Source organism: Porites lutea, chromosome 4, assembly GCF_958299795.1.
Source record: "Porites lutea chromosome 4, jaPorLute2.1, whole genome shotgun sequence".
NCBI classification, from domain to species: Eukaryota; Metazoa; Cnidaria; class Anthozoa; order Scleractinia; family Poritidae; genus Porites; species Porites lutea.
This window is the reverse complement of record NC_133204.1, coordinates 14,937,780-14,948,280: the sequence shown is the minus strand read 5'-3', so window position 1 is coordinate 14,948,280 and position 10,501 is coordinate 14,937,780. Positions and strand designations below refer to the sequence as shown.

The following is a 10,501-nucleotide window of genomic DNA, read 5'->3' as shown; positions in this document are numbered from 1 at the left end:
CACGCTATCACTAGTACATGTATGTGTCAATAACTTACTTGTAATACTACCTTAGGCATTGGATGAGGTAATTTATTTCTGGAAGAATCAACCTCAGCCTCTGTTTTTGTCCTAGACTGATAATACTTACCAGAACATTGATTGTCCTGGATATCACAAAAACCAAATTTAAAGATTGCTCAATCATACATTGTTTTGAGCTGACGACAAATTACACACTGTTGCACGGAACAAAGTTTGAACTTGCTCTTGGAAATCACACAACTTGCATCCTACCTACAGATTAGTTGGTATCAGTCTACTAGCAGATAAGTAACTAATCTGAAGGTTGTGCTTATTTCCAAAATTAACTGTACCCTTTTAGCCAAAGAGAAGGCGGATAGTAAGTACAATGTAAAGTAACATTTATTGTATTGATCAAGCTTAAATACTAATTTTTCTTCTTTGCAACTACAGATTGCCAGGAAAAATGCCCTTATTACACATGCTCACATTAATGGTATAAATGGTGCTATAATGCAAGCAATGGCAGTGCATACAGCACTGTGTATTGAACCTCCAAATCTTGAACCCAGCAGCTTTATTGATCAGCTCACTGAAGTGGCAGAAAAACTAGAACAGTCAACTACTGAAGAAAGGTAAGGATCTGCTTCCAAACAACAACAACAACAAACGTTATTAATAAACAGATAATATTACAGAAGCATTGCCCGCAGCTAGCAAAGCTTTTTTGGGCGGGACAATGCGTACAAAGTATGAAATTAGGACTGATGCTAATTAAGGAAAGTTTACAGTTTACAAATTAATGAAATAAAAATCGTAATATGGATGAGGACTAGATAACACAATAAAAAAGGAAGAATTAAACAAACAAATTCTAAAAGTAGCAACTAATAATCAAGAATTTATTTTTCAACATTTTTGGCTAATTTTACCTTAATTTGTAATTAAGGTGGGCGTATCAATATAGTCATCGTCTGAATTCAAAATACCAAAAAGTAATTGGCGAAGAGTTTTTTTAAATTTATTCTTGGGGAAATGTCGGATGTGACAGGGTATCTCATTCCACAGCTTAGCCCAAAGCTAGTATTACATGTACAGTACCCCACTAAAACCAAGAGGAAACACCATTCAGCTCTCAACTACTACTGGGGGCACTTCCACTTTAAAGGATTGTATGTCACACTAATTTTTTAGAAAGCTAAAACGTTTTTCGTATCAATTGAATTCCAAACATAATGGTCCAGTGTTGTTATTTAAGACCATAGTTAAGCACTGAAACTGTTTACTGTCATCTGTTTTAATGGATGGAAGTGGATTGAAACTTGGAAAAAGCTGAGCCAACCTTTTTTAGTTTCAATCGTAGAGACTACAAGCAGTCTCTCTTTTTTCTTAGCCCGTCGAGCGAAACGCGCGAGACACGAAAATGACCACGCGTGTGACTGAAGGCACGAGTATTTTCTTCTCGGGCTGCCTCCCTCGCTTCTAGCGCCGCTCGATGCTCGCTCGCGCATGTAGTCCCCTTCCCCTAAATCTGAAGAAAAAGAGCCAGACTGCTTGAAGTCTACCATCGTATGCCTGCAATGATCGCCAAATCAATTATTATGGTTAGTGGCCCCCTGATGAAATTTGTCTGATATCACCTTTGTAGCTCCAGACTACAGGAGCATTTTGTCTATAGGAAAAGGCACTCCAGTAATGACATCAGTACAAAAGTGTCCTAAAACATCAACATTTGTGACATAGCTCCTTTAAAAATGATTGGCTGGAGTTCCCCTTCAACAATTTTGAAAACACCCTCCAAGTCTATTCAATCTCTAAGAGGTACCAGTGATTGGTACCTCTTAAAAAGTTATTTTTTTAGCGCCCAGGAAAGTGTGATACCAATCCAGAATTTTATCCCCCCTTAAGGTACAACGATTGTTGCTGCTGGGTTGAATCTAATTTGAAATAATTGTTATTTTTTGTTAAGCCTGTCGACTTTCAATGATTCAAATCATTATTTCTTTTGCCAGTGACGGAAAAGTCAGTTCTTCAACAACCACTTTCTCATATGTCAAGAAAATCAAAGAAATGGAAGAATTGCTCAGTAAAGGCGAAGCACTGGAACCAGAGACTGTGGTAGATACGTTCGGTAATGGAATAAAAGCACAGGAAGCCGTTCCCGCTGCAATATTTGCATTCCTTCACAAAGGCAAAGTATCATTCGAGGAGTCCATAAACTATGCTATATCCTTAGGGGGCGATACAGACACAATCGCCAGCATGACAGGAGCGATCAGTGGGGCATACTGGGGATTGGAGACGATTCCTTCATTGTGGCAGGATAAATGCGAGGCTGTAGATGAAGGTATTGTGTACGCAGACAGAATCTACGAACTACAACAAGAAAGAAATGAAACAGATACTAAGGAAATGTGATTAGGAAGGAATGCTTTTTCAACGCTGTGCTATGCTACCCTTCAGTATAGCACTGGCCCTGATAAAGAATAGCCGTACTAGTACTAGTTGTACCAGTTTATTTAGCTAGATCCAGCTATCCACTTCAATCAGCAAGGATTGCTTGATTAGATTAGTACCATTGATGGTGAATGCGCAATATGCGTACCTTCGGAGGAAAACCTCGTTTTGCTGCCGATTGGCCACGGAAGTCACATCGCCTGATCCTTGAGTTATGACCGGGGGTAGTCACAAACATAAGCTATTTCAGAAGCAAATAAGCTATATACGTCAGTGTGCTGCACCAAATGGAGCGGTTTTTAGCCCTTTTGGTTTAAGGAGTAAGGAATTAAAAGTATCAAGAAACGAAACAGTTGCCTCTGCTGACTGTTCTTGCTATGTTTTTTAGGCAGTAGTTCGGCTATTTCTTTTTTGTAAAACGTGTTAAATTTTCCGCCATTTTCTCTGTCACTACCAATACAGCTGTATGAACGCAACTTTTTCTCCAGGGCTTCTCGGTTACCTTGTCTATTTCTTTTGTTACCCTGCACCCTTGATGTCATTATAGAGAGCTTAAGCAACAACTACGGCGACGGCTACGAAAACGTCAGTTAAGAACTGAATTCGCGCTGCCTCATAAATATCGGATATCGCAAACTTCTCCCAGATTTGGTGAACGCTAGCTGGTTATGAATGAATAGTCTGGGAAATTGAGCTAATCAGAAACGGAAAATATTTTGAATGAATAATTATTGCTCTTTCTAGTCAGATGAATGCATCTGCTGTTGAGAGCAGCCGAGTCTTTCTTTACGGAGATATCTTCGTGATATCTTCGTGTTTCAGAGTTTCTTGACTTTGTTTTTAAGAGAACTTGGCTACTTTAGTTAAGCGTTTGCGAGTGCCCGATAGGCATGTGACGGGGATGATCGAATAATTTTTTGGGGTTTTTTAGAAAATAAGGGACTATCAGGTCATTTGTGCGGTCAGTAAAACCCAAGGCAAATGTAAGTTTTCAGTTAAATTTTAGGCTATTTACCAGTTGTCATTTTTCCCCATCCATGCCCTCTTGACACGGACAGAACAGCCGGGGCAGGAACCCATAGACTCCTGCTCTGATCCACTGCATTTGTCAGACCATAGCCCTATTACTACTTGGCTGAATATTAACAAAAGGACGAGTTACAATCACACATACTTGAAGGAGATACTTTAACGCGTTTACCGAAATAGTTTCCGTGGGAAAACGACTCCGCTCAAAAATTCAAGGATGCTCTGAGGTCTCCTCGTATACAAACACTAATACGCGATAATATTGCTGGCGACACATTCAATGAAAATACTGAGCTATCCCTCGAAAAGGTTGAAAACATTTTAATCACAACGGCTAAGTGTTGTTTAAAGATACGAGCAGGTAAAACGCGTAAGCGTATCAAATCATTATCAAACAAAAAATGGTTCGATAAAGAATGTCGTTTGAAAAGGCATGAATTACGAAAACTAGCAAACAAGAAACATCAAGACCCTTTGAATACTATCATACGTGAGCAATACCATGATACTCTGGCCCAGTACAAGAAATTACTTAATTCTAAAAAGAATGATTATTACAATGCCAAGATTTCTGAGCTAGAAAAAACTGCAGACAATTCAGACGCGAAAACTCTCTGACAATGCCTCAAATCGATGGACGACACTAGAAAAAGAGAGGATGTTCCATCAATCTCGAAAGAAAATTGGCTACAATATTTCCACAATCTTCATTCAAATGAACCTCTTAACCCAACGCAGCAAAACATTTGCAATGAGCTACGACAAAATGAATGCTATGGTCAACACTCTCGTCCTTTAGATTTTATGATAACTGAAAGAGAAATACGTAAAGCTGCGGAAAAGTTAAAGAGTTAAATAAATCACCATTTTCCAATAAAATTAGGAATGAAATGATAAAAGCTGGTGTTGATACACTGACGCCCGTATATGAAAAATTATTTAATTCAATTCTTAACCAAGGGACGATGCCACAGACTTGGTGTGGTTCGCCTGCGTAGCATGGCGGTTTTGTCGAGCCGGGCGCAAGTTGCTCCCGCCCCAATGTCCTCGCGGTTTCTCTGCCCTCGCCCGCCTTTATTACTTGGCGCGCCTAACCAAAACCGCTAAGCTACGCAGGCTAGGTGTGGTGGTCTTATTACTCCCACTTATAAATCGGCCGGACGAAGCGATCCGGCAAACTACCGGGGTGTCTGTGTCTCCAGCTGCCTGGGAAAACTATTTTGTTCTATCTTAAACCAACGACTTCTCGAGTATATCGTTTCTTTGAATATACTCCACAAATCTCAAATTGGCTTTTTACCAAATAACCGCACAGCAGACCACGTCTTCACTCTCCGAACCTTGCTAGATTAGTACGTTCATAATCACAACGAAAAGATCTATGCTTTTTTTGTAGATTTCAAAAAAGCTTTTGACTCGGTCTGGCATGACGGGCTCTTGAATAAGCTGCTGCAAATTGATGTTGGTGGTTCTTTTTATGACTTAATTAAAAGCTTATATCACAACTCTTCCTGCGCAATTATAATTGCCCAAAAACAAACGCGATCATTCCGTTATGCAGAGGTGTGCGGCAAGGCTGTATCTTAAGTCCACTGCTTTTTAATCTTTATATTAAGGACCTACCTTTTGCATTTGAAAACACATTATCTGATCCTTTTGTTTTGCCACAATGGTGCAAAACTAAATTCTCTATTATATGCAGACGATTTAATCATTTTATCACGATCCAAAACAGGACTACAAAATTGTCTCGATAAACTATCTTCATTTTGTTCTGTACTTTATGAATGATGAAAATCAATCCCAAGAAAACAAAAGTTATGGTTTTTCAGAAACGTGCGAGAAAAAATGCCGATTTTCACTTTCTTATAGATAGTCAAATAGTTGTACAAGAGTACACTTACTCAGGAACTCGAACGTTCTCATCGGAAAATTTTTCAGTGTCACGTGAACATCTCAAGGAGAAAGCTCTTCATGCCCTCTTCAGCTTGAGACGATACACGAATCTTAGCAAACTAAAAGCAGCTCTCGCCTGTAAAATATTTGATACTATGATCTCCCCTATTCTAACATATAACAGTGAAATTTGGGGTGTGTATGTCAAACCAGATTTTAAGATCTGGGACGGCTCACAAATCGAGAAGCTACACCTTCAATTTTGTAAACGATACTTGGAGTTAAACAACAAAGCTTCTAATATAGCTTGCAGAGCAGAGCTTGGTCGTTTTCCTTTAAATATCACAATCAATCAAAAAATTGTCAAATACATTTTGCATATACAGTCTAAAGGTGAGGAATCTCTCGTCAAACAAACTTTTTTAGTGTCATTCGACTTACATTGTAATGGCAAAAATAGCTTCCACTCTTACTTAATGAATATGTCAGAATACTTTAAGCTTCCTGACTTTAACCCCGATTTATTAGATGTAGCCATGGTAAAAAGCTATGTAAGTTCAATGAAACAGGAATATATCTCATATTAGCAAAACACCGTTCAACATTCTCAAAAACATGAATTTTATAGATCTTTTAAAACCGATCATACCTCCTCTAGTTACCAGCGCCGTAGCTAGTATGAGGCCAACCGAGGCACTCGCCTCGGTAAAATTTTGACGAATTTCGCCGATCATTTTTATTTTACATAAGCGATCATCGGATATTTTTAACGCATCATGATATTACAAAGAATTCAGCAATTCAGTCAATATACTATGAAAAAATTACCATATCATCGATCTCAAGGGGCTACGTACGTTAACCCAAATTTTTTTTGAACAAATACTGATCAAAACCATTGGTGAGGTTAACGGTCACCCAGATTATGTAGCTTGTTTCTGATTATTGCTTTTTAAATTCCACTTAAATTAACTCGAAAAAAAGTTACCGAAAGGCCCAGAAAACGCTGCAAATCGCATTTCCGAGAGACTAAAGTTCAAAATTTCTCGGGGGGGGGGGGGGGGGGGGGCATGCCCCCGAACCCCCCTAGCAACTCCCGCCTGCCTCCGTTGGCCGTTTGGTATGGCTACGGCACTGGTTACTCAGACTTAACATGCGAGAGGAACAGCTGAGAGAAGGGCTTTAGTAAAACTACGAATAAGCAATCACAAACTAATGATAGAAATAGGCAGATACAATCAAACTACGAAGGAAAATAGGCATTGCCCTTTTTGTGGATGCAATGTAATAGAAGACGAAGTTCACTTTCTTTTTCAATGTCCTACATACTCTATGATTTATTTAGGAACAAATTTTACTATAAAGTCAAGACTCTGATTCCAAATATTACCCAGTTACCTATAAACGTTTTGATCAATGAACTGATGAACTCTTCTAATTACTTTATCAATGTACATAAAATATATTTTAGCTTGTTTTGATGTTCGTGACAAATTATTATCAAAGTAACGTAATTGCCCTGTGTTGTAACTGTGATTCCTAAACATAGCTTTTGCAATACTGTATGTGTTTGTATGGTCATGCAAATAAAGCTCGTTGTTGTTGCTCTCAGCTACTCCCTGCCGCACACCCAGGTACCCCTTCATGAAGCAGAGAGAGCTGTTCACGCGCAGGCCCGGGAGAACAGCTCCTATTGTCCTTACCTCTCTTTAGGGAGTCCACCTTAGCCGTGATAAAGACGTGAGGCTGCCGAATTTCTCTCTCTGATGGTTGGTTGGAAATGTTGGACTGCGGCCAGCAAACTGAAACGTCCAGGGAGTGGAGGAGAATAACGGAAGACTTGAAAAATGGCGGGCCACTTGAAATCAGTTTTAATTTCGAATTTAAAGTTTAGTGTGAATTCATGTGCCTTTTAAGCAGTAAATTTGGCATCAAAAATATACAAATAACTGGAAATACGTGTATCGCAGAACCTAGCGAACCAAGGCGGGGGGGGGGGGGGGGGAGGAGACGCCCATAAAATGTCAGGGATGAAATGGGGAGAGGATTGGAGTAAATTGTGTAGCTTGGGAGGGCGAGTTTCAACACTGGCTTTCCGAGCGAAGAGAGTTTATAATCTCGTCACACGGGAATCTGTTATAGAGAGATTTAGAGCAAACCGGTTCCAATAACACCCATTAAATGGCCATAAATCGGTTCGGAAACCACACAGGAAAGAAGAAACATAAGTTTTAAGGTTAGCCGATTTTTATTTAATCCTTTTACATTCGTAGGCTACAGAAACAATTGTTTTTCTCCCATACAAATCCTTATGTTTTGAACGTTGTGCCACCTGTGGTATAAGTCAGGGAAAATTTAACTCTTTCAAAGAAGTAAGATGGAAGTAACATATTCCTGCACGTTCACCGAAGTTAAATGTGTTTCACTGGCAGGATATTGTTTCAAGAAATTAAACGACAAGCAGATGATAGGGTTTCCTATAAGATCAATCCATTCTGCACTTTACATTCACGATAAATTCTTGTAATAAATGAGTGGAGAGGATGGGAGTTTGGGCATTTATTTAAATTGTCTAGCGGGCACAGATGACAGAAAGCAACAGAACAAAAACCATGAAGATTTCCCCTGAACAGAAAACAAAGTAGTCTTTTGTTTTAAGTCATCTTTGTCCAGTATACGAAGTTTTGACTGGAATTTGGACTCCTTAAATATCTGGACAACTTGTGAATTCATTTGGTTAGGGAAAGTGTACATTTGACTGTCAGTCTGGGAATTTCAAAAACTATGCCTCTGGCAACCATGTCTCAACATTCTCATGCATGTTGAGAATTGAGAAACTGTTCACCTTCAACATGAATTGTAACAGTTGTTGACTAATGCATCGGTTTGACAATCAGTTAAACTGCCACTCAGACATGTGGCCAATAATGCCAACACTCGAGTGGTTCTCTGTCTGTTGTATTGTATCAGAACAATAGCGTGACTTCAATGAGAGCTCCCTAAGTTACTTTTAGGGTATCGGCATGAATACATTGATGGCAACAGAATCGAAAGGGTCACAGTTTATAAAGCTGCTTGGAATTGATGTTAGCAATGATCTGAAGTAGACCCATAACTGACCCATCATGTAGACTATACATAATTAAAAGGGAAATGACAGGCATGAGTCTCTCAGAGTTCTCAAGCAGTGTGACGATCTACCGGTTGAAACCCTCTCAACGCTTGAAACCCTCGCAACACTTGAAACCCTTGCAACCCTTAAAATCCATGAAAACCCTCTAGAATGCTGGTCTAAGGAAAACTAAATTAACTTATTTTAAAACGTGTGACCAGTTTACTTTGATAACTTAGCGCTCTCTCCACACGCACGAAAATTATGAAGGAAGCGGAACGAACGTGACACCATATGAACAATATTATTGGTTTGAAACTCTCGCAACCCTTCACACTCTGTGAGCCAATCACAGTAGACCTTAAGATAGCTGCTACAGTACTGCTCAAACCCGCAGGACGATCATTTTCAGCTTAAGATTTAATATTTGATGTAAATTTGCCTGACCCCGTCAAAAATCTGCATATTTCCACAGCAATCGAGATCTAACACGAGAGAATCAGCAATTCATCACGAAAGACTTACGTATTTCCATACTTATCTAAAAGTTCTTTACACAAGAGTTGCATAATTTAATTCTTTACATGAATAATTAGTTTCTTTAATCTTATAACCCTCATGAGAATACACAGCCGGTGAACATCTATTCTTTGTTCGCACCTCTGCTATTTTGAAAAAGGTTTGCTAGTGGGTTAATAGCTTATAGTTTAACTAATTTATGCACGTGACTCTGTTAACAATGACTAAGTTTTAAACTGTTGATGCGAGTGCTAGCGCGCTATTCATTAAGTTTCCTGACTCGTTCTTCGTGTCAAGGGAGTTGTATGCCGGCCACAAGCCAAGGTAGTATGTTCAATTCGACGCGCTGATAAAAGATCTCTTGTTCGGGCGAATCTTTTCGTTGGTTTGGTTCATTTAACAGCCATAAGTTGAACGAGGAGAGCAAAGACCGCGAGAGGTAACTTCACTACTTTAAAACGGTGAACTGTGTCGCAAGCTGCGCAGTAGAATTTCAGCAGTATTACAAGGGCATGTTGTAAAATGTATAAAGTTCCCTTACTTTAAAAAAAATAATAATAATAAGTAGTTAAAACGAGCCAGGGGTAACAGGCCCTAAGGTTTTCAAACATTGTCTAAGGATTTGACAGCTATCAAATTGTAATCCGTCACAATTACACCTCGACAAAAGATGGGTGTTTTTCCTTTTCCGATTTATTCTTTGTATAGTTTGAACAAACCGTTTTATCTTAGATAACCGAGTCACTCTCAGCACTGATCGCTTTGTGTTAATTCATCGATCTGATCCCAACGGCTCAGTTTGTTCTCCAGTTCAAGTTTTCTTTTGTTTTTATATGCGAACCGAAAAGACCTCACGTTTTGAGAGCTTCTATTTTGTTGTTTGATTTTAGCTCGTGATGCCCTCGGGCATTTTTATAGCTCGCATTTCAAATGAAGCTTAAAAGAGTGTTATTTGTCTGCTGATAAAACTCATTTTGTTGTATGTTATAGCCAACTGAAAGTGACGACTATCCTGATGGATTTCACCTGCACATAAACGTAGATATAAGCTGATGAGGGAGGTCAACAAGGATTAAACGACCAAGTGACTCGAATGAAGTAAGTGGCCATATGTGTCCGTTTGTTGAAAAACTGGCTTTGCTCATTTCGTCTTTGTTGATTCTTCGATGAAATCGAACTATATTCAACCGCAGGTAAATCAATTCAGAGTTCTTAACGTCGTATTTTGTTTATTCGTTTTCTTTGCTTTTAATTTAGCAGGCCGTTAAGTATTTCATATTTGCTTTTATTCTTTCAATTATACTAGTTCACCTTGAACAGCCTATAAAATGCAGAAATAATGGACCGTCTCTTAGCATAAAATACCAATTCGCTGCTAGACATTTTTCCCATAAAAATGAATCCAGAATTGACTTTACGCCGGTTTGAGCAATAGGCTATTGTTTATAACCTCCTAGTTCGCAACTCGTTCGCCTCAAATTCGGG

General features: G+C 39.0%; 1 protein-coding gene across 1 annotated transcript in view; it reads left to right on the top strand.

Moving 5' to 3' along the window:
• Positions 1–3,058, top strand: part of LOC140932621 (ADP-ribosylhydrolase ARH3-like) — an 8,601-nt gene extending 5,543 nt beyond the window's left edge. The window contains exons 2-3 of the mRNA XM_073382136.1: positions 457–638; positions 2,016–3,058. Coding sequence (XP_073238237.1) covers positions 457–638; positions 2,016–2,421 — 588 coding nt within the window. The 3' untranslated portion in view covers positions 2,422–3,058. The remainder of the gene's footprint in view (positions 1–456; positions 639–2,015) is intronic.
• The last annotated feature ends 7,443 nt before the right edge of the window (positions 3,059–10,501 follow it).